At 50.3% G+C, this 23708-nt stretch overlaps 5 protein-coding genes across 5 annotated transcripts; 2 read left to right on the forward strand and 3 right to left on the reverse strand.

Annotated features, from left to right (window-relative positions):
- Positions 1 to 1028: 1028 nt before the first annotated feature.
- MYCFIDRAFT_87268 (uncharacterized protein) lies at positions 1029 to 8611 on the forward strand (the record flags this gene model as incomplete). The annotated part of the gene is given in 7 exon segments (XM_007933530.1): positions 1029 to 1046; positions 1175 to 1209; positions 1224 to 1231; positions 2376 to 2485; positions 2540 to 2747; positions 3350 to 8103; positions 8160 to 8611. The coding sequence occupies 7 exon segments, from the start codon at positions 1029 to 1031 to the stop codon at positions 8418 to 8420; spliced, it is 5394 nt and encodes a 1797-aa protein (XP_007931721.1). The 3' UTR covers positions 8421 to 8611.
- Positions 8612 to 10904: 2293 nt separating this feature from the next.
- Positions 10905 to 13155, reverse strand: MYCFIDRAFT_179452 (uncharacterized protein; the record flags this gene model as incomplete). The annotated part of the gene is made up of 4 exons (XM_007933531.1): positions 10905 to 11047; positions 11082 to 11175; positions 11201 to 12999; positions 13023 to 13155. 4 exons carry the CDS (start codon positions 13153 to 13155, stop codon positions 10905 to 10907), a joined length of 2169 nt encoding a protein of 722 aa, XP_007931722.1.
- Positions 13156 to 13665: 510 nt separating this feature from the next.
- On the forward strand, positions 13666 to 15285 carry MYCFIDRAFT_33645 (uncharacterized protein; the record flags this gene model as incomplete). The annotated part of the gene is made up of 2 exons (XM_007933047.1): positions 13666 to 14346; positions 14566 to 15285. The coding sequence occupies 2 exons, from the start codon at positions 13666 to 13668 to the stop codon at positions 15283 to 15285; spliced, it is 1401 nt and encodes a 466-aa protein (XP_007931238.1).
- A 546-nt stretch (positions 15286 to 15831) lies between these two features.
- Positions 15832 to 16596, reverse strand: MYCFIDRAFT_22983 (uncharacterized protein; the record flags this gene model as incomplete). The annotated part of the gene is made up of 2 exons (XM_007933015.1): positions 15832 to 16486; positions 16538 to 16596. Coding segments are annotated over 2 exons (714 nt in total), but the record flags the coding sequence as incomplete, so codon positions are not given.
- Positions 16597 to 16735: 139 nt separating this feature from the next.
- On the reverse strand, positions 16736 to 18661 carry MYCFIDRAFT_212612 (uncharacterized protein). The gene has a single exon (XM_007933532.1). The coding sequence runs from the start codon at positions 18549 to 18551 to the stop codon at positions 17103 to 17105; it is 1449 nt and encodes a 482-aa protein (XP_007931723.1). The 5' UTR covers positions 18552 to 18661; the 3' UTR covers positions 16736 to 17102.
- Between the last annotated feature and the right edge of the window lie 5047 nt (positions 18662 to 23708).

Here is a 23708-nt window from a genome sequence, read left to right on the forward strand (position 1 = left end):
ACTATTGTTAGTTGCTAGGCGGTAGCATCTACTAGCTTAATAGCGGAAGCATAGAACTAGGTAGTAGCGGAAGCATAGAACTAGGTAGTAGCGGCGGCATAGAACTAGGTAGTAGCGGCGGCATAGAACTAGGTGGTAGTAGCGGCATAGAACTAGGTGGTGGCAGCGGCATAGAACTAGGTAGTAGCTACTAGGGGGACTAATTGACTGGTGTTTCTACTAGTATAGGAAGACCTATAGAAGCCGTACCTGCTAGAGCCGTAGATAAGGGTCTCGAAGGTTGCTAAGCATATAGAAAGTCGTTACTATAGCAAGCTAAAGTGCAACCACTAGTACTTCTATAGCCGCAGCGACTCGTACAGCTCCGCTAGCATATATACCTCTTCTTCCTTCGCTAAGTCGATTGTAAGTAAGCAATTAGAGGTGCAGTGCGACTAGGCTCGGCGTTGCGAATAGCCTCTTGCTAGTTAATAATGGTTAGTGTCTCGTAACCTAGTAGCGGCGTAGCTCTGTTGCCTAAGTCTACTCGTTTAGGTCTAGTTGCTAACCTTCTCGTACTACTAAGTGTGCTACGAGCCTTCCGTATAGCCTTTACCTTACGCTTCTACTTCCGTTTAAGAGGGTTGAGTTTCCTATCTTCTGACTGCTCTACAGCAGTTATAGTGCTACTAGGTACCTACTAGTAGCTGTTAAACAACCGGACTTTAAGGACTCGTCGTCTATTAGAAGTAAGAAGCGCTCGTTGCTTACAACGGCACGGTAGACCGAAGGTTCTACGGAAGCCGCCGGAGCATGGTTTAGGTGTAAAATCGGGGTTAGACTGCATCTTTAAGAGCTCGTTCTTAGCTAGGTCTCGCTGACCTTCTGCTAGTTTGAGACCGTATGTAGAAACAAGGCGCACTACCTTATTAAAGTAGTTATTATTAAGGTACTTCGAACAGCCTATATTCTGTTCTTTACTAAGCTTAGAAGAATACCTATCGATTTAATAGTCAAAGTAGCCTTCTAAGCGGTCGAGGAAGGTAAGAATGTCGCTCTTCGAAGTGGTAAGGAAGGCCTTTAGTCTAGCGTGTATAGACTCGATAGGCGACGTTGTTATATTGCCGAAGTGCCTAGTTTTATCGACCTAGCATTTAACGGCCTTGTTGGCATATAGCTACCATTCTCGGTCTAGGTAATCGGCTATAATTATCCAGCTGTCGACGTTAAGTAAGTATAGACCTTCTTCTTCTAGTGCCTCTAGAATAGGCTTACCCTTCGAGAGCGAGACAATAAGGCTACGGAAGTATTCAAATTCTCCTTCTATAGAAGCCGAAACAGCCTTATTAAACACCTTTATAAAGAACTCGGTCTCGACCGTAGCTTCTAGTCGCTTAGTCGTTAGATTAACGTACGTACTAATATAATACTTAGCATTAGCAAGAACAGCTGATCTTATATGCTAGCGGCAGACTATAGTTGGAAGCTCTAGAAACATACGGTGAAGGGCATTAATAAGCGCTCGGTCTCTGTCGTATAGAAACATACGAGGTTCCTTGTAGTGTTGTTCTTCTAGTATCTTATTAAGACACTTTAGTGCGATAGTATAATTGCCTTACGCCTGTCCGTTTATTAGCATTATAGCTAATAGTATAACTTGGTTGAACTAGTTAAGCTAAGCTATTACGAAGAGCGGCAAATCGTAGTCGTTCGTCTTATAGGTGTAGTCTCTAAGTAATACGTCCGGACAATGCTTATAGAACTCAATTATCTTCGGGTAAGTAAAGAACACCTATTAGAGGCGCGAGTCGTCGTCTTTAGTAGCTTCGGAAGTGTCGTTACTACTATCTTTAGGTTGAGGGTTGAGGCTAGTAAACTTAGCTAATTCTTCCGCTATAAAGTCGAAGTTAGACTTAAACTAGTAGCCCTGTTCCTTCAGTTGTTGTAACGACCTCTCGACTGCCGTTTTGCCGTCTAATTTGACTCGCTTTGCCTTCGCCTACGCATTTAATATGTCCTATAGCGACGGCGGTATAAAATGAGGGTTATCTAGGTTGCAGAAGTACTGTTTTGTTTAAGCGCGAATAGAGCGGACAACAAGACCGCCCTTCGCTCTCAAATCTACTATAAACTTAACAACCTTCGAGCAGCGACAGCGCCGCCTATAGTTAGCAAGACAGATTAGCGCTACGGCGGCGTGGTTATAGTTATTCTGGTTCTAGTGTAAGGTCCAAGAACTATCAACTTCTTCCGGATTGTCTACGAATACTGAACAAGACTACCGACAACCAGTCTTCTTAGTACGCGCGTTTCTACACCGTTTGCTAGCGATCTTTCGCGCCTCCTTCTTTACATTCGCAGCGGCGGTTATCTTCGGCGTACTATACTTCGTATAGCGGAAGGCGTAGTAGATAACCTCGTGTTCGTCGTTGCGCTTATAGCCAGTCTTATTAAGCTCAAATCCACGCTCTTAGCTCAGGTTCTGTATATATTCTTCGAGTTTATCGTACGTCTCGAAGGACTAGCTCTGCGGTGGCTCGATTTGCTAATATTCTTCCAGTGTAGGCACCATCTCATCGTCCGAGTCGCTCTGCCCTTCTTTATCACCATCCACCTCCGCCGAGCCATCTACCTCCGCCGAGCCATCTACCTCTACCGAGCCATCTACCTCCACCGAGCCATCCACCTCCACCGCCGGCGGCGGCGGCGGCGGCGGCGGCGGCGGCGAGTCGAGGCCAGCGAGAAGGTCCGCTATCCATTTATCATCCGTACGAGTAGCCATAGCAGCGACAGCGATAATACAGCGAGCGATAGCGACAGCGACAGCGACAGTGAGGTCTATCCTAGGCGTAGATTCGGTGCAAGAGCAGGGGAACGCGACGCGCCTAACAAATTACTATGGAAACACGCGTTATGCCGCTCTCGGCTGAAACCGAGATTCTGATATATTGGGATAAGATTCTGATTTAGTTACAGGGCCCCACGTCCATCGCCAATAATGGCGTGTTCATTGCCAATCCTGCCATCTCAGGTCTAGTGCGGTGATTGGTTTGGCCCTGGGCTGGCGCTTCGCTTCGCTTCACCCCTGAATGCGCGGCAGAAGCGCGCGAAGAGTTCTCGACGATCTGGTCAAGGAAAGTCCGCCTGGTCTTGCAGGCACTGAGCGCGCGCGCTTCTCGCACTGAACCGGGCACGCACTTCGAGCGAGGCGAACACATGCACAGAGCCTGTCTGGACGGGTAGCGGTGTACCTGACCCCAACCAGCACCACGCATTAGAGTTTCAAAGCGTCCCACCCAAGAACGCTGCGCATTATCGTTGCCGGGCGGAACCTCTGAGGTCTGCTGATTGAGCGGTGGACGCTGTGCAGATTCCGTCAGAGTGCAGTCCTACTCGGCTGCGATGGATACATACTATGCTCATGCATCCGCCTCTACTGCATCCTCCTCCGCTACTGCACGCCAGCCATCTCCACCCAACAGCCTATCCATCTCTGTGAGTCCACGGAAGAGCTCCAAGGGCTTCAGGGACGGCGCATCGACGTCGGCCGCCGGCATTGGGAGTCGTGGTGCAGCTGGTTATGGTCGAAGCCAGAGCCAGAGCCGGAGACAGAGCCACAGCCTGAGCCCTCCTCGCACGCCGCCGCCGAACCGTTCTCGCAACAAACGAAAGGGCAAACAGCCACTACGTCCGCGCCGGAGCCCTCGCCGCAGCCCAGTAGCACAGCAGCAGCCAGCACGACCTGCTGCCGCAGCCCTCATCGACGCTGCTGATGCCCGCCATTCGCATGGACTGTCCTGGAACTCAACCACGCGCGATTCCGTAGTCGAAAACCTGCTGTTCTCGCTGGACAACATCTCCCGCGGCGACCTGCCTCACGACACCATGAACGGACCAGAAGACGAGGAACGACACCGCTACCTCTCGTCCTTGGCCACTCAATTCTCCGTGCCGAAAGACACTCGAGACACTCGAGCTCGGGGCCATACCTATTCATCGTCGACATCGGATTTCGACTCGCGGCCACTCAATGGCCACTCTCCGGCGAAGTCGACACGGTCGTCGACGTCGAAGACACGTCGAAGCAACAGCAGCTCCAACTTTGGCATTTCGAGCTTGACAGGTCGAGCAAAAGCCAACGGCAAAGCGAATGGCATTGGAAGAAACAGCATCGATACACAGAGACATATCGACAATGGTAGTCTGTTTGGTGGAAAGCCAAGCAGTGATGGCGGAAGCACAACTCGTGGCTATGGAGCTGTGTTTGAGAGCAGCAGACTTGCTTGGGCTGGTCGCTCTATGAGCTTAGATCACATCCCAGGCGAGGCAGACGCACCTTCCGTGCTGGATCGCGGACGGCCTGTGCCTTCTGTGCATAGCAAGTACGATTCCAATGACGCCGATGGTGCTGCACCCGAGCCGACCATCGCCGCGGGACCGCGAAAGAAGCAGAATCCATCAGCGACCGGTCCAGTATATGTTAATGCAGCACCTTCTACTAAGAAACAGCCGGCGTCACTGCGAAAGACGACCACTCAGACCGATTTAAGGTCGCAGGCTTTGCCAAGCCCTACTATTTCCCAAGAAATTAGGAACCAGGCGGAAGCGTTCGTGCGTACCAGCACCATGCGCGGAGGCGCATCGATGGTGCCGGTGCCGCCAGCAATCTCCTCCAATTCTCTCAACAGCGTTGCTCCCAGTCCTGGCATATCGCACAGAAGGAGAGACCCATCTCCTCCGCGCGAAAAGCCCGGATTCTTCAAGCGCGTCTTCGGCGGCGCGTCGTCGCGTGTTGTCTCGTCGCCAGCGGAGCAGCGGCCAAGCTCAAACCAAGTGCACCACCACCACGACAGTGATGATCGGGCCAGCGCACCTGCCCGATCAATCTCGCGTGCTTCTGCGGCATCGCATGCAAAGACCGAATCCAGACAACCAACGTCGACCGGTACTGCCCAGAATGCCGCGCCCCACACGCTGAACAAGAAGCCATCATCGTTCTTTCGAAGACGGAAAAAGTCGACGTCAGAAGCGTTTCAGCCACCACCATTGCCAATCCCATCGACCATTCCCACCACGCTTAATGCCAACCTGACCGTGCACAAAGCTGAGCCGAGTCCTTCAATCAGCAGCTTGCGCAAGGTAATGGACCCTTTCCTGTCTCAGGATACACCTCCAATGCCAAGCAGTGTCACGGGCTTGAAGGAAGGCGCCTCCAGACCCCATACGCGCGACTCTGCTGCCGAGAACTCTGAAGACCCAGACATATTCCATACTGGCTACACACCGCCTCCAGACGCCTCGCTTGCACCACCACCACCGCCGCCGCCGCCGCCGCCGACGTCTCGGCACCAAGAAGAAAGCCCAAACCTTAAAATGAAACTCAAAAAGCGAAGACCAGATGGCCTTGCAACGACAGGCAGCCAGGATCTAACATCAACCACTTTCTTGCAACATCCTGGAACAGCTGCATCAAACGGGACTGTGCGGGATCCCGCGCAAGACGGTCCAAAGGTATCACCTCTGTCCGACGTGACTCCCACTGCATCGCATGAAGTCGGGCACATCTCGCGTCGTCGGCCAAGCACCGGCGATCGTATCATCTCGTCACAAGAAAACAGTCCAATCGAAGGCTCAAATCAGGCAATGCGAGATTTCAGTGCGGGTACCAATGTCAGCCTCACTTTGAACGAGGATGGCTGGTATGTGAAGCCACACCCAGCTCCCGAGAGGCCACTATCCAAGAAGTCAGAGCGATTGCTTTTGCGACCAACATCTTCAGAGGAGCGACTGGACGGGCCAGAAGAGCTCTCGTCGATAGAAGGCTCTCAGGCATCACCAAAGATAAAATCGGAAAACTCGGAACATGCTCCCCAGCCGGAACCGATTTCCCCGGTGCTGGAAAAGTTCTTACACGAGCCAGAACCAAAGCTTCTTCTACCTACCGTGACAGTGGATGGCGGCACGCTCTCACGCAAGTCCAGCGATCCTACTATCATCCGAGTGCCTTCGCCGCTCATAGATGAGGGTGCTGAATACAAGGAGCGCGCTCGCAGAATCTTTGAAGGTGATGAAGAGGATGTCCCAAAGTTTGACGCGTGTTCGTGGCTTGGCGAGAGAAACACTCTCAGTACCAAAACGCTGCATGCTTACATGAAGTTGTACGACTTCTCCGGCCTGAACGTTCTAGCTGCTCTCCGAAATTTGTGCTCAAAGCTGGTGCTGAGGGGCGAAACCCAGCAGGTCGACCGCATCATCACAGCACTTTCTGCAAGATGGTGCGAATGCAATCCGAGCCATGGCTTCAAGGCGCAGGATGTTGTGCACACAATATTCTACTCGCTGATCTTGCTGAACACCGACCAGCATCTTGCAGACATCGGCGAGAAGATGTCGAGAAGTGCATATGTCAAGAACACCTTGCCTACAATCAAGCGTGTTGTGACTGATGCCGCACCTCACGCATTTGACGAATCTTTGAAGCCTACGATGACCGCACTGCGTCCTACATTACCCTGGACTGAGCGCAAGGACTCAAATACTTCTCTGCAAACGTCTCCAAGGGCGCCAACGCCTGATATAGAACGTACTGAGTCGACACCATCCGAGGTAAATCAGAACTCGGCAATGAACGCCAGCCTCAAGCGCCTTTCCATGCGACCCGGAGTAGCACGGAACGACTCCGAGACACCAGATCCAGCCCTCTCGAGTGTATCCAATGCCCTTGTTAACGGCCCGTGGACAGGATCATTCAGAGGGTGGGAAGCACAAATGGAGGACATCTTGAAGTCATTCTTCAACTCAATCCGCTCGGAACCACTTCCGCTACATGGTGCTGTGATGGGCGATATCATGAATGGCCGCAATCTGTCCGTGGTGGACCTTACGAACGGACTCAAACGAACAGGCTCTGTGGTCAGTAGGGCGCCCTCAGATAACATGTCGTACCGGTCGAAAGGCGACTTCCGCTCAATGACCGCAAGATGGCAAGGCCGAGCGAACAGATCGAGGCCAAAGATTTACCCTGCAAGTACTGTGGGATCGTCGCGCACCAGCTTCGACGATGGGAGTGGTTTTTGGTCGCCGGCTATGAGTAGCAAGTATTCTTTCAGCAAAACCCTCACATCTGCATCGGTCGGCAGCTTCCAGAATCCATTCTCACCCATGGAATCCTTCAAGCACTCTATGGGGTTTGCCAACGCCCTTTCGCAGGCCATCATCAGAGAAGAGACCAGTGGAGGCGACAGTGAGACTTTCTCTGTGCCCAGAGGTTTGCTCGAAGACGAGACTTTGGCTCTCGAGGGTGCCCCGTGGGCAAAGGAAGGACTTGTCAAGCACAAGCATCATCTCGAGACTCCTGATCGCAAAGCAAAGGACAGGAATTGGAACGATTATTTCGCTGTCATTAGTAAAGGCAAGCTGACACTCTTCGCTTTCAACACCACCACCAAGACGCAATCGCTTGGGAGAAAATCGCACTTCGGCAAATCTGGCAAGGCAGCAAGCGTGACGTCGACACGAGTTGGCGGTGGCGACTGGATGGAGAACGCTGAGCAGCTCGAGGTGTTCATCCTCCGCCAGACCATTGCCTCAACGCTGCCGCCGCCTGGCTATAGTAAAGCCAGACCGCACGTATGGGCCTTGTCGCTACCATCTGGAGCCGTGCATCTCTTCCAAGTAGGCACGCCGGAGATCGCTGAAGAGTACATGAGCACCGCAAACTACTGGTCTGCTCGACTGAGCAAGGAGCCTCTGGCAGGTGGCGTATCAAACATCGAATATGGCTGGTCTGAGCAGGTCATTAACACAGCACTGGTAGAACGAGCAGATGCAGTCAACACTCCGCCGTCCTCAATGGCAACCCGAGGTCACGCGCATAGCATGTCTACTGACAGGCCCAGCCTTCAGTCCTCACTACGCAACAGCTTCGATACTGGTTTCGGTAGCGCAAAGACCAGATTGCCGGGAGACAAAGTCATCATTCATGAATGGCAACCTCCCAGTCAATCTATGATGGCCAGCCAGTTGATGGAGGTCGATCAGCTTAAGCAGCTGACAGCCTACGTCCAGGCTTCGGAAGAAGAGCTCGAAAAGCATAACGAGCTTAAGCACGCAATCGAGCTTGCAGTAAGTCCTTTGATACCTTCTGAGCACCTGTAACATTTCACTGACTCGCGTCACAGTTTTCACCACGTCATCCTAACCACAACAAAGCCATGACAAATTGGCAACGCAAGTCGGATTACTTGCTTCGCGAGATTGTCAAGTTCAGAACGTACATTGACAGCCTATCCGCAGCGCAGAATGCAAAAGAGGCTTTCTACGCAAAGAAGGCCGACGGGCGGCTGTCACCTGTCGCTAAGGACGAAGATTATGATGTACCAGGAATTGAGAGAAGTATAATGGCCACCATGGCGCCTCGCGGGATTCACACTTCAGGCTGAGATGCGCTCTTGTAATTGAAAGCGATTTGGCGAGATTTGGAGATGCATGGGACGTCTCTTGTAACAACAGCTTCGCTCACCTTGAATTCTTTGATCAGCGCGGCGTTAAGTGCGCAAACGAGAAGATGATCTGTATACCCGAGACGATATGTAACACCAGCTTCGAGCAAACGAAAAAGTTTTCATATGGTACGTTTGAGCTCTTTCGTGACAATCACCATACCATTCTGTTGATCCATGTGACGCAACACGGTCGCTCTGTGCTTGCCGCCGACTGGGCAGTATAGAATATCACGTGGCACGACGGAGGCGGAGGCAGCCGCAAAGCCACAACTCAAACCAACGTCAAACTCACACTTGCACTTCGCTTTTCCCGAAAATCAAGGAACAAGACGCATCAACAGACGATATGATCCTTGGTCCATATCGAAATCCGCCCTATAGATCGCCCACCCCGAGGAGCACAACCTCAGCAAGCCCGCCACCAAACAGCAGCAGTCCCAATCAATCGCCGAAACGGAAGCGAGACCAGGAACTGCCAGGCACAACTCCACCGGCGCCAGTGGCGGCACTTCGGATTGAAGATACAGCATACAACTCCGATGGCAGTGTAGAAAATGGCCAGAACAGTCCGCGATCCAAAGTTGCCGAAAGGCTGAACCGACTGGATATCCAGCATGCCGAGGAGTCACCCACCAGCTCTCAAAGTCCGCGCAAGAAGCTGAAGCGCAACCCTCGGGTGCGAGATCTCTCTGTAACACCTCAGGATCATCGATCGCTGGAAATCCCAGAAAGCGTCGGCAACAATTCTACTCTCTTGCTCGAGGTCGCAGAAACGTCGGGAGCTTACGAACGGAACTCGACACCGACTCCGTTCGGGTCTTGGCAGTCGGAACTGAACAACAGCAATGGTGTGATGAAAGTCGACGATGCAGTCAAATCTCCGCCCTCACGCCCAAAGCGCATGCTGTCGCCTCCGCCCCCCTCTCCAGCAACCGATGCTATGGCTGTGGACCCTTTTGAAACGTCTCTTGACATGACTTCGCTTACTTGGCAGGACGATGAAATCACTGGTCACGCAATCACGAGCCCTGATGATGACGGCGAGGGCATCAATGGCATTGGCTTCAAGCCTACGCCTGCGATTGCGCAAGTTCGGAGTCAGAAGCGGAGACAGCAAGTCAATGAATGGAAAGCGCGAGAGGCGCGCGACGCTAGACAGAGGCGTATGGATAGGAGACGTGGTATCGGTGGTGGTGACGGCGCAAGTGATCCTGTGAGCGGTGAAGCGCCTACGAAACGACATGTACGATTTATGGACGGCGGATGATGCGTTTGATGAGTTAGGTAGGAAAGCCGGGCCTGGAAAGTTGAACGCACTTTTAGCCAGATATGATCAATGAGGTATGAGACGATGTTGGCAAAGATTTTTGCATGAGTCTCTTTTTCACCGGAACACTGTGGACAGCTGATCGCGCAGGCACTTGTACAGGTACCGGAGCGGCCACGTGCAGGATTTGTGAAGTGAAGGTAGAGTGTTTCGGTCTGCTGCTCTTGCCTTGTCTTCAGTGAGTGATGTCCGTGCGCTAGCGCTAACGACAGCCCTTCCAACCGTTTTCCTTCTTTCTTTGATCCCTCTCGACATCGACCTCGACCTCGACCTCGACACCAACATCAATCGTGTCACAAGATGCCGCGCAAGAAGCAGGGCGCTCAAGCAAAGGCTCTCCCACCACCACCAGCAGTAAAGCCTCAGTCCCAGTCGGCCGAAGATGGCAAGACCGGCTTCCTCGACCTTTCGCCAGAAATTCGCAATGAGATCTATCACCTCGCTCTCATCTTTCGGGGCGCAATCCGCTTGTATACGCGCCACACGAAGGACGGCCGGGGGCCTTTCTACGCTACGATACGGTTCAACGACGTAGGGCAACCGACGAACCAGATCAGTCTGGAAGGCGTCAAAATCCTCGCAACATGTCGCCAGATCAACGAGGAAGCTACACCCATTCTCTACGGCGCGAACACCTTCGTCGTCAACTGGGAGGACTGCCTCAATCCATTTACGGTCAACACATTGCCACTCGTTCGGAATCTCATGGTCACTTCAAGGTTGTTGGCACGTCTGAAACACGTCGGTGCCTTGTTTGTCAAACTGCGAAAGTGCATTCTGCAACAACGCTCATCGCTGATCAATCTCAAGCTCGAACACAGCATCTGTGGGGAGATGACCGCTTGCTACCTCGCCCAGAGGCTGACTCCAACGATGAGAGCTATGATCAAAGGAGGGAAGAGCATCGACGAGGCCATCAATATGGTCGAGTTTTACAGCGAGTATCGCGGGAGCGACAGCCACAAATCATACTTGGGGATTCGGGCAGCTGCTCACACAAGTCAGGTCAAGGAAGAACTTGGCAAAATTTTGCGCAAGTAGCGAGGAAGGCGACGAGAAGATGCGAATCGAGGAAAGGCAGCTGCTTACACATGTCAGGCCAAGCAAGAACTTGACAAGATTTTGCGCAAGCAGCGAGGAAGGCGGACGAGAAGACGCGAATCGAGGAAAGGCGGTGATGCTCGAAGAGTCTTGATCGGTGGCTCTGAGGTTATAGTTTTGAAGTGGACAAGGACGTCTATCCAGAGGCAGCATGAGCGCTCAACCGGCACAAAAAGTCGCTGCTGTATGAGTGAAATCGTATCGCGCAGGTGGTAGATACCGAAGCATGAGTGAAAATAGCAGCAGAAGTATGAAAAGCTTCTGCTCATTCCTCCTCTACATCAGTGACAGCTTCTGGCGTCAGAGCCTCGTCTGACGTGCGCCGTAGTATGCCCTGAGCCTCATCGAACATTTCTATCGCCATTTCATGCGTCTCCGGCTTAAACGGCCACTCCACCCAGGCTTTAGCCAGACCTTCCATCATCTCATCGGTCAACTGTCGCACTTTGAGATTGGCAGGATCCAGTCTGCCGCCTCTTCTTGGGTCCGTAATCGCCGGCACCATAGGGATCAAGTCCTTCGCCGCATTGGGTGCGATTCTCTCCAAGACAGATGTGAGGCTCCGATTTTTGAACGAGAACATGAACTTGAGCAAGTAGCTGCAGATCGTGACCACTTCGGCTCGATCGGCGACACCAGGAACGGCCATGTCGAGCTCCTTCGGGGTTATGTCGAGCAGACACAGGTTCGCGGCGGGATGGAAGTCTTCTGGTTTGGCTTGCAATGGCTCGTACTGTCGTCGATCAGCGATCAAGATTGGATTTGGAGCTGCGAAGTCGATGATATCTTCCCATAACCTGCTTGCGTCGCCAGTGACTTGCACGTTTGAGATCCAGCCAATAGTTTCGTCGATTTGCTGTAAAAGCGAGGCCAGTCTTGGCTTGAGAGCAGATACATCGACTCCATTCTCCTCCAGGACTTTGTAATGTACCTCCAGATTAATCATTTGCAGAGTGAAGTCTGCCCACAAGACCTTTCTCAGCTCTGCAGCGGGAACTCCTTCGAAAACTTTGGGTCCGGGACGGCCTGCCACGCCGGGGGTCCTGCGCGTTGTAGCACTTGAAGGGCATTCACTGATAGCGCCATAAACTTGTGGATACTTAATGCTGTCGACCAAACTCTGCAGGGCAGGTCTGTGTGACACGGTGATCCTTCGGCCACATTTGATCGCGATGTACTTCTCGACAGCTTCGTGCAGCTTACAGAATTCAGCTTCGAACTCTGGCAGGGTCTGATATTCAACCGCCAGAGGCGATCTCCATTGATTGGTTGCGTGTTTTTTGATTTGCTCAAGTTGATGCAGTTCTCTTCCTTCAGGCACATTGATGCCTCGGTCTGCCATTCTTTCTTGGACTCTCGCGGAGCTTTCAGCAGCGATGCCGCTGTAGCGAGACCGCATTCCGAGGGCGCTAGAGTCGGCTTTGTATGATCTCGAAGACTTGATGGCGACAACTTCATCGGTGGTACAAGAGAGTCCTAGCGAAGCGCTCGCAAAATGCTTGTAGTTTGACAAGTGCGGAAGAAAAGCAATTTTGTCCAGCTCTGCCACCCACCACAACATCCTAACCAAGCCGGCTTGATGGAAAATTCTATTTTGCAACGACAGCCAGGTTACATTTGATAGCGAGAGTTGGGAGCCCTTCGCGCCCCAAAAAAGATCGTTTCGTCGTACGAGAGAGCCAGTAATCAAGAGCGATGTGTCGACGCGGCGAAGATTGGGATCATTTTGAGCCAGTCGATTTCTTCCGATGAAGCTCCCACTCGTGAATATGTCGTTCCAATTTTGGATGTAATCTCGCGAGTTGACGCCACTTAAGTTGGTGTGCACATATGTTGAGCCACGCTTGTTAAGCAGAGGCCTCACGAATGGCTCAATATACTCTTCATCTGGTTCCATAAGAATATGTCGTTTGGGTTTGAGGAATTGATGGAGCTTGTCAGACCAGAGGCAAGATCCTGGATTGATGTCGACAATGGTACATCCTTTGTAGGGCTCCAAAGTAGGAGCAATGTATTTGATCACATCATCTGAACGAAGGGTTAGTGCTCCATGCCATGCCATGCCATGTTGATCCTGATCCATGTCAACTCCTTACTGCAAAGCTCTTCACTCACTACATCAGCTCGATAAATCCTTGCGGAGCGAGCAGGACGCTTTCCTCCTGCCGCTGGGAAAGCATGTGATAATCGCTCTGATAGTGACTTCTTGGCATCAACGACCTTCTTGATCGCCTTTGTTCCCATGAAAAACGCCGGCAAATGTAACAAGCGCGAAAGACGGATGAATGAATGAAATTGATGGGAAGATGGAGTTGGCGGAGAATGCTTTTAGGGTTTTTTGGCTTGGCTTGTGGCGCTGCGGTGTGGCGCAGCTCTAGCCATTCATGTCACTAGTGGCTCTGCGCATCGCATCTCAGGCAGCGGCAGCGGCAGCGACAGCGACAGCGACATGTCACTCTTTCTTGTGGCTCGTCGAAGCAATTGCGGCACGCCATCACATGCACAATTCATCACACTCATGCTGGCGTGATGCAAAGCATCCTCTCCTCTCCCGCCAAGTTTGGTCCAACAGTTCTGCAACGACACTACGCGTCGGGAATACAGGGCAAACACAACATGTCCAGCATGCCATCCAGAATACATGCGAAGTAGCGTCCATTGCCTGATCAGAGAACTTCTTCGCCTTCTCTCGCAGCACTTCACTCCACGAATCTGAGGCACTGCACCAAGAGCACATATCTGCTTCTGTCCAGAATGGCGTTGTCGCGACATCACGCGGCTCTTACGAGACCACGATCAGTGGAGGAAATTGTGAAGGAGGCCCAGGACTTCGAATTCAATACAAACAGGTCCCTGCAACAATGGCTTCGAGCTTCGAAAATGCTATTGACCGAAGCAGCGATTTGCGAACAAGAAGGCAGTCTTGCTATGGCCTACCTCTATCTTTATCGCCACGCCGAGCTCGTGCTTAGCAGGCTGCCGCAACACCCAGAGTATAGGGACCCAAAATTCAAAGAAGACCTTTCTCAAGCTCGCAAGACACTTCAAAGAAATATCGTAAAGCTGGAACAATGGAAGCCTCGCATTAACCAGGAGCATGATCGATATACGAAAGCCATGGAGAGAAAATTGGCAGAGAGGCAGCGAGTGCAGAACGAATTCGATCAAGCTGCCCGGGACCGAGCTTCGTATACTTCCTCTCGCCGGAGTTCAGCTGCTAGTATCAGCGCCGAGCATTACATGCAAGCTTTGAAGGCCAATGAGAATCGAGAATTTGCCGTCAACCTGGCACAGCGAGAGATTAGGCGTCGTGATGCGTCCAGGCAATCGACAACGCAAGCTGGAATTTCTCCCGCAACAGTAGCCGAGCGCAGGAAAGGACTCGTCGCGCAGGAAGATTCCTATTTTGACGATCGAAAAGAGTTCAACGACGGCGTTCGTGAGGCTGCTCGACATCTCCAACGACAATCATATCATGGGCCTCGAGAAGCGCCTCGAGAAGCACCAAGATCGAGACAGTCGACATATTCCGCCTACCACTATCCAAGAGTTCCACAAAAGGAGACCCGAATGGAATGGGATTCCCAACCAATCCGCCCAGCCTCCTCCCAATTCCGACAATCTCTCCCACCACCACAAGTCCCAGCAAAAGAGTCTCTATACGACTACTCCGCCTCAGAACTCGACACCCCTCCCCCACGCCCGCCAAAATCCAACGCATACTCAACCCCAGCTTCAGCAAGTCCCTCCCCACCACCACCAGGAGACCAAGCCACTCCATCAAAATACACCTTCAAACCCACAGCCTACACAGAATCCGGCTCTCCCCTCCGCACCGTCCTCCTACCCCCGGACCTCCGCCAAAAATTCCTCAACCTAGCCCACCCCAACACATCCCGCAACCTCGAAACCTGCGGAATCCTAGCCGCAACCTCCATCTCCGGCGCCCTCTTCATCACCCACCTCATCCTCCCAGACCAAACCTCCACATCCGATACCTGCGACACAACCGACATCGGCGACAACGCTCTCTTCGACTACTGCTCAGCCCAAAACTTGCTGGTATGCGGATGGATTCATACCCACCCTAGTCAATCCTGTTTCCTCTCATCTCGAGATTTACATACGAGCTCGGGATATCAAGTCATGTTACCCGAAGCAATCGCGATCGTATGTGCCCCGAGATTCGTGCCTGATTGGGGAATTTTTCGCTTGACGGATCCCCCCGGATTACCTTACGTTTTGGAGTGTAGGAGGCCGGGGATTTTCCATGCGCATGAGGAAGCGAATTTGTATACGGATGCGTTGGGGGGTTTGGGACATGTGGTCGAGGGGCCCGGGTTGGGGTTTGAGGTTGTGGATTTGAGGAAGTAGGAATTGATTGATTGATGAGATGAGATATGAGGATAGAGTTAGAATGGAGAGGAGGATATGAGGTTCCAATATGCAAGTTTCTTCATCATCATGCATGGCTAGCTAGACGGCAGCATAGCATAAGTTTCTTTCTTTCTGTCCAAAGCCATAAGTGTTGTTTTGTGGTATCATTTCGAAAAGGCATAGTCCCGTACTCATTCCATCCATACCGTACTCATTTGATTGTGAAAACTGCATATCGAGCAGCCGCCTCTTCTCTTTGTCGTCGTGAAGAAGTAGGCTTCTTAATTTTCCTTTCCCTTCCCCAAAAACGCCCTCGCAAAATTCGCTTCCAAGAGCTGTCCAGCAGCAGCAATCATCATATCACATGACACAAATCCCAGGCAGAAGCAGGACCATGGCCAACTACTTCTCAAACCCGAACGTGCCCAAATGTCCTTGTCCCGCTCCTTCCCTTATACGATCATTCGACGTAGTATCCATATGTTCCCTCATAATCCTCTCAGCCTGGTCAGTGCCACCGGTTCCCGTAGCCCGAGCCGTATTCCGGCGGGCATCGGCAGTAGTATCCACGACATCCTGGTCATAAGTCATACCATCAATATACCTAGCCTCTCTCACCCCTTTAGTAGCAGCTTGCACCCCAGGCGGAGAAATCGTAGACTGTCTCGCAGGAGTTCTCGCTCCTTCTCCAAAAGCTACGAGAGAGGGAGTACCTTCCTCGGACATTCCCCCTACGGAAGAATTGTCCATGTCCATATCTTGGTCTTGGGATTCGGACATTTTGTCATAATTGTCGCCTGCCTCGCTATCGCCGGCCCAGGTTGTGCGTGCGCCGACAGAGCCCGTTGCTGAGGCGCTGCCCACGGTGCTACGTTCGCGGCCGAGAACAGGATTGCCGGTGCTGTCGAAGTAGGAGACTGCGGGAGGTACGGCTTGGCCTCCTGATGCGCCGGGAGTGACGTTGCCTACGCTATTTGGTGTCTGGGGATTGCGGGCTGTGGTCACACGTTCGAGACCAGCAAGGCGAGAAATGCGATCTGCGCGTTCGGCGTCAAGCTGGTTTGAGAGGCCGGAAGGACCTTGGTGGTGTTGGTGGTGAGGAAGGTGGCCGCGGTGACCGTCTTTGATTGCGACGGTGGAGAGTTCGCTCATAGATGTCGTGGTCGAGCGAGTGGAATTGGGAGTGCCGCTGCGCGAGCTGTAAAGTCAGCCATTCATTAATATATTGATCACGCTCCTTGCAACCTACGGCGCATCCGAGGGCGTGAGCGGCTCAGAAGGTGGCGGAGGGAGATTGATGAGAGTGGGAGCGTTCGACATCTTGGATGCGCTGTTGATTGCGTTTTGCTGCGAAGGAGTTCAAGAAGTCAACACTTGGTGTGTTGAAGTCAACACTTGGTGTGTTGGAGGATAGTCATGGAACTGCAGCAGCACAAGCACAACTCGCGTGCAGGGAGAGCGAAGGTCGCTTGCGGCTAATGACGTTTACTTGGCGCAATCGGCTAGGCCCGCCACGCATGACCCTGCATGAGCTGTTTCACAATCGCATCGCGACAAAGAAATTCTCAGGCACGGTACGGCAAGGCAGCAAACTTGGCTTGTATCGCCGATTCTTGCGAACTTCGTCCAAGTTCCTACATATTTCGTATCGCTCCAAATGAGCCATCGCAGCTAGTTGAAAGTGCCGCAGTGTGGTATCAGTCGTGAGAGTATTTTAATCCGTAACACCTCGCCATGTTGAAATTTTCCTTGGCCCGCGCCAGAACGCCCCGCAAATGCACGTCTCAGCGCCATCCCGCCCCATCATCGATCTTTTATACCGGCAGTGGGAATGTACTGGCCCACGCAGCAATCTCGTCCTTCAGAGTACCGACTTCTGGAACTGACGCTCTTCCACCAGCAAGCTTGGCCTTGAAGTCCTTCTGCTTGTTTGCCTCCTTGGGCAGCTCGGCCTGCACCTTTTGAGCAAGCTTGATTGCTTGGTCGATGTATTTTGCGATTCTGTCAAAATCCGCCTCACCCATAGCTCTGCTGGTCATGGCTGGAGCACCGATACGGATACCGCAAGGTGTCAGAGCAGACTTGTCGCCGGGCGTGGTATTCTTGTTGCAAGCAATGTTGATCTGATCAAGAACAGCCTCGACGCGAGCACCATCGAGGTTCAATGGCTTGAGATCGAGGAGGACCATGTGGTTGTCGGTGCCATCAGTGACTAGCCTGTAGCCGAGAGCCTTGAATGACTTCTCAAGCTGCTTGGCGTTCTTGATGACCTGCTCTTGGTACTGTCGGAACTCTGGTGTCTGGGCTTGCTTGAGAGCAACAGCAAGCGCAGTGATGGTGTGGTTGTGTGGGCCACCTTGGTGACCTGGGAAGACGGAGAAATTGATGGGTCCCTCTAAATCGTAGAGCACCTGAACCTCCTTGCCTGCTTTCATCTCAGTCTTGCGAACACCTTTTCGGAAGAAGATCATAGCTCCTCGTGGTCCACGCAAGCTCTTGTGGGTGGTTGTGGTTACAATGTCCGCATACTCGAATGGTGACTTGTTGACGCCTGCGGCAATGAGGCCGGAGATGTGTGCCATGTCCATCATCAAGTATGCGCCGACCTTGTCTGCAATCTCCCTCATTCTCTTATAGTCGATCTCACGGCAGTACGCAGATGTACCGGCAACGAGAACCTTGGGTCTGTACATAAGAGCATTCTCTTCCAATCGATCGTAGTCGATCAGTCCAGTCTCGAGGTTGACGCGGTATGGGAAGGTCTCGAAGTAGGTAGAGACGGCAGAGATCTTCTTGGTTGGGGTCTGGTATCCATGGGACAAATGTCCTCCATGTGGCAGGTCAAGACCCATCAATCTTTCATGTGGTCTCATAATCGCCTGGTAGACCTGCAAGTTTGCAGGCGAACCAGAAAGGCATTGAACATTGACTCCCCACTTAGCTGGGTCAAGACGGAATGCCTCGAGTGCTCGCTTTTGGCAAGTGAGCTCGATCTCGTCGATGTGCTCGTTGCCACCGTAGTAGCGTGCACCTGGGTACCCTTCAGAGTACTTGTTGCTCATCGGTGAGCCCAGAGCATCGAAGACTGCTCGCGAAGTAACATTCTCGGAGGCGATGAGGAGGATGGACTCGCGTTGACGCTTGATCTCCTTAGCCATGATGTCGGCAATCTCTGGGTCGGTGTCGACGAGCGATCTCTGCATCAGGTCCTGGTGGGCCTGTGGCAGAGAGAGGTGTGCTCCATTGACTCCGTTGGTAGCCATGATTGCTGTCGTGGTATTGTTTCGATATTCGATGTGGCAGTGCTCGATGTGTGCAGATCAAGACGAAAGGCGAAACGAAACGTACAAAAGCGAAAGGTGGGAACAATCGACTCAGGGTTTTTCCAAAGAGAAACAGCTTAAACCTTAAGACTTTTTGTACTCGGGAATGAGGGGTCTGGATGCAAGGATGTGTCCCATTGATCCAATCGGAGTCGCAAGCGGCCGCATCTTGGTCGAAAGTGGCTGTCAAGGACAACAATACCACCGATGGTCACCGAACGCCATCCCGACTTCTCACGACACACAAGCCTTGTCTTCCTCGTTCTGAATGACAGGCATCGCAACGCTCCTTCTCGCTCCAGGTTTGCCGTGATTTGGCGCGTTGCTTCACGACGCGAGACGCGTGAGAAATGGCGGTGGGTGACCTCACCGTGTTCCTCTGGTCCATCATGGTCGCCAGGATGATGTGGGATGCAATGGAGGTCGTGGTCGCAGGTTGCGAGACACTCCGTTCCTCGGAAAATCAGACTTTTGGTGGTATTATGTTCTAAGAAACTAGTCCCTGGTCCGCGTCGCAGACGCGGACGGCGGGCCTCACAATATTATGACTTCTAGGCGCCGCGGCTATTACTATTAAATCCGGGCGTGCCGGCCCTCACTTCGCATGAGTTACGCGGGTGCGAATTTCCTATTACGGCGGGCTAGGCCGGTCACGCTACGCGCGCCAAGCTCTAATCGCTTAAAATTCGACTAATATCGGCTAATAACTATTAAACCTTCTACTACGTCTACGCCTTTAATAACGCTACGTAGTACTATCTCTACCTCTATATACCTACCTTAATTAACACTCCTACTAGTAACGCTATAGTAGAACGTATTACTAATTAACGGTAAGCGATAACGCCTATAACGTATATTTAGCGCTAATCTCTCGTAGTCGATATATCGGTTATCTCTCTTTTGCGCGGCGCTATAATCGATCTTAGAACTCCTAGTAGCTCTTACTAGGGCTTAGGCTCTTCTTACGTCCTATCTCCTATTACTCTAGGCTCCGACGATATAACTTTCTCTAGTGCGAACGGTCCCGTTATCGACGTTATTAATAGCGTCTAGTACCTACGTAGCCTCCTACGTTTTATCTATATCGCTAAGTTTATCGCCTTCGTATAAGTTCCTAGCTTATAGAACTAGGGTAGGTATATCTAGTAGCGCTCGACGCTTTAGAAACAAAGTCCGCTAACTATTACTAGTCCTAGTTAACTTCTACGTTACGGCTCGACTACGCAAATTGTATAATACAAACAAAGTCAATATTATATATAATAACGTCCGTACTTTATACTAAAACATCCTAAACCTCGTTACCTACTAGTCCGGCTACTAGAACCCTACTATTCGATATAACTTTATAGGTATTATCTCTTACGACTTCTTTACCGACTCTCTCTATTAGTTGCCTCTATACTCGACCGGCCTCTTAGGTACTAGTATCTATACTCCCGGCTATAGTCTAGCTAACTAATAGACTCGTTAGTAGCTTATTATCGCTAAATAGCTATACGCCTACGATATACTATATCTTAACCTCGCGTAGATCGAGGACTATTAGTAACGCGTCCTCCGCTACTCCTTTATTAACGCTAACCTTGTCGCTAATCTATAATATATATACTAGAAGTAGCTATTATCGCTACCTACTAAGTATCTAAGGTAGCGACTAGAGAGCTAAAATAGAGTAGATAGCATCGAGCTAGCCTAAGAAATATATATAAAAATTCAAGTCTTCTTAACTTTACTATCTCTATTCTTCTACGTACTTACTCTACTACTCTTATAAGAATCTCTTCGCCCCTCTACTACTACTCTATAAGCCTATCGTTGTTTTCGCAATCCCTTTTTAGAGATATTCTATACTACGACTTGCCTTGTTTGCGACGCTATCTAAGCCTTTCGAAATCGCGCTCTAGAGTCGTCTATCGCTCTTCTTCCGAATAGAGAAATTTATTCCTACCTACGCGCTTATCGCACTTCTTCGTTATAGCTCTATAGTTCTTCGTAGGCTCTCTACCGACCGTTTAACGCTTTATTAGCGCTAATAGTTCGGTATACGCTATTAGTATTCTACTTATAGAGTATATAGTTAAGATCTTTATATAGTACTTATACGACCTTTCGATCTTAGTCGTTCTATATATCGAAATTCTCGACCGCTAAGATCCTTAATAGTGCGGTCGCTATAGTCTTACGCCTCCTATTACGCGCCTCTTCGAGTAGCAGTCCCGTATACTAGCACGCCTAATAGATTTCTATATCGAGGACGTAGTCGTAAAGGTCGATAAGCCGTTTCCGAATAGATCTAAAGATTTCTTTAGAATTGTAGCTATTTTAAGACGCGGGAATAATATCCCGTATAAATAGACCGAGCGTAGGGAGCTTATTCTCGATAGGAATAGGGCATTTCGGGTTAAGAATAATAGAATTATTTCCTTACTACCGCCCTGCTATCCCCTTACGCTCCTCGCTATCCGATCTCTATCGTTTCCTACGTATTAGAGATCCTATATATATTAGTATAGCAACTATAGGTTAGAATAGTCTACTATAGGCTTACTTTCTTTAGATTGCGCCTAGTAGTACGAGCACCGCTTTAGTTTACATAACGCTACGCAATTTGCATAGTTCCCGTTCTTCGTAATAGTATAGCTATATCTATAGCCTACGAAATGCCCGCTATATATATAGTAGTTGCAATCTGTCTGCTATATATAGCCGGCGATAGTATACTAGTCCGCGTCTGTCCTAAGAATATAGATAAAAGCGCCCCTTTATACTCGAATATCGGCGCCGTTCTAAGTGTTTCCTCTAAGCGACGCGATATATTTAGTCTAAAATATTATATCTCGCCCTTCTTCCGTAAGTACTCGCTAAGCGTACGCGCTATATACGTCTTATAAACCCCGGATCTCGCTACTTTCGTACGCGTTTAAAACAGCTTAGGCGAACGCTTTCGAGTAATCGTAACCCTCGATTAGCGTAAATCGTAAGCTAGGTAGAATTCTAGGATTTCCGGGATAGTCTACGCCGTCGATTAAAGATAGTAGCGACGCCGCGGAGTAGGATTTAGATATAGTACGTAGAGTACGGAGAAGAAGGAGGAGCGAAGGTAGAAATCTAATATCGGTAGTAAAAGGTAATTTATACCGCGAGTAAGTAAGCAATCTCCTCTCTATATAATTACGTACGATTAACTATTCTATTTTCTAAGACTACTTATATATTTTATAGTAACAGTCTTTAACTTATATCCTTAGACGCATCGCTACTATCTACGCTATCCGTATTTTCGCCGATATATCCTTGCCTATACTATATAACTTCGAGTAGCGGATTAATACCGCTCTCTTATAAACTAAGGCTAGTAAAAATTCGCTCTTTGTCTAGAATACGATTTACGATCTCTACTAACTCCGCCGGAACCGCGATGCTAATACCGGGCTAACGGACGTTATATATCTTATAGAAGAGGCGATTAGTTAGTACTAGATCCGGAATCCTAAACTAGTAGTCGTCGCTATATACGTCTTCGCCCCTATTATTCTTCCTAATAGGTCCGTACTCTTACGCCGCTACGTAACGACTGCCTTTATACTACGGGTCTATCGAATAGTACTACTCCTTATCTACTAGTACGAATAGGTTTCGAATATCTGTTACGTACGATATCGCTACGTATAGCTGTCCGTACGAGAAGGGTAACGCCCGAAGGTCTATACCGACATTGTCGAGGGTTTAACCCTACGCTTTGTTAATCGTTATCGCGTAGTAGACCTTTAACGGAAATTAGCGCCTAGAGATCGCCTATAGATACCTTCTACTCTCGATTAATTTAATCTGTAGGATAAGGTACTCGGCGTCGTTATACTCGTCGTTAAGCTTATATACTGCGATATTATAGTCGTAGAGCGACGTTACTACTATACGCGTTCCGTTATAGATACCCTTATATAGGATTAGGTTTCTTATAATAGTTACTAGCGTTCCGACTTTTAAGCGTAAGAGGGCCGGTAGTAGACTAAGTAGCCGGAGTAGGGATGTTATAGTAGATATACTCTCCTCGACTCCCGACTATTCGAGCGCTTTAGACGCTGCCTAATCGACGTAGTCTTTAGAGTAATACTTACGCGCCTCTCCGCTCCTAAACATACCGTTATAGAAGTCGTTAATCTAATCCGCTATATCGTTATATACGGTAAGGAGCACGCGCCTACGTAGCGTAGTTCGATCGACGTACGAAGCCTTTATTAATTCCTAAGGGTAGACGGCCTTTACTAGCTAGTTAATATTTAGAACCCTCTTTAAGTACGGAGGCAGGCGTATCGGGCAATTAGCGTATAGCGGATTATATGCTAGGCGGAGGAGCTATCGCAAGTACTTTATCGCTGCCGACGCTTCGGACTCCGCTCGTAGTCGTATATTTTTCGTTAACTATAGTACCCTAACGTCCGTCTAGAATAGCGCGGCGGTAATATATAGCTACGTAGCTGCCGCTACCGCCGCGACCTCGTCGCCCTTAGAAGTTATATCGAAGAGCAAATACTACGCGAAATCTCTACTAAATACAACCGGGACACTACCGAACTACGGCGGCGTTTTCTTCCTAAGTATTTCTCTAAAATCGTATAGGAAGTAGTAGACGACTATAAAGTCGAAGCGCCGCTACGATAGCGCCTCGTCCTAGATAATTAATGTAGCGTCTTTAATTATATCTATTTCGAAGGTGCCTTTCTTTAGTATCGACCGTAAATTTTCGATACTATCGATAGGGATCTTAAAGCGATAGTACGCTATCGTACCGCCTAGCAGTAGTAGGGCTACAATCCCGGTAGAAGCTATATAAAGTACAATCTTCCCTTCCGCGCGAAACGCCGTAGCTAAGGTCTTATATATAAACGTCTTCCTAGTACTACTAAACCTATTTAAGAAGCGAAGGAATAACGACTACTCTGCCTTCTACTCGATACTAGCCTAAATCTCGACGAACGCCCTTCGCTAACTAGGGTTTAAAGCCTCTAATATAGACGTATATAGGTCGAACTAGTCTAATCGGTTATAGTCTAACTTACGCCGCTTTGCCGTATTAACTCTAAACTTCGC

Source organism: Pseudocercospora fijiensis (genome assembly GCF_000340215.1).
Source record: "Pseudocercospora fijiensis CIRAD86 unplaced genomic scaffold MYCFIscaffold_10, whole genome shotgun sequence".
In the NCBI taxonomy this organism is placed as follows: domain Eukaryota; kingdom Fungi; phylum Ascomycota; class Dothideomycetes; order Mycosphaerellales; family Mycosphaerellaceae; genus Pseudocercospora; species Pseudocercospora fijiensis.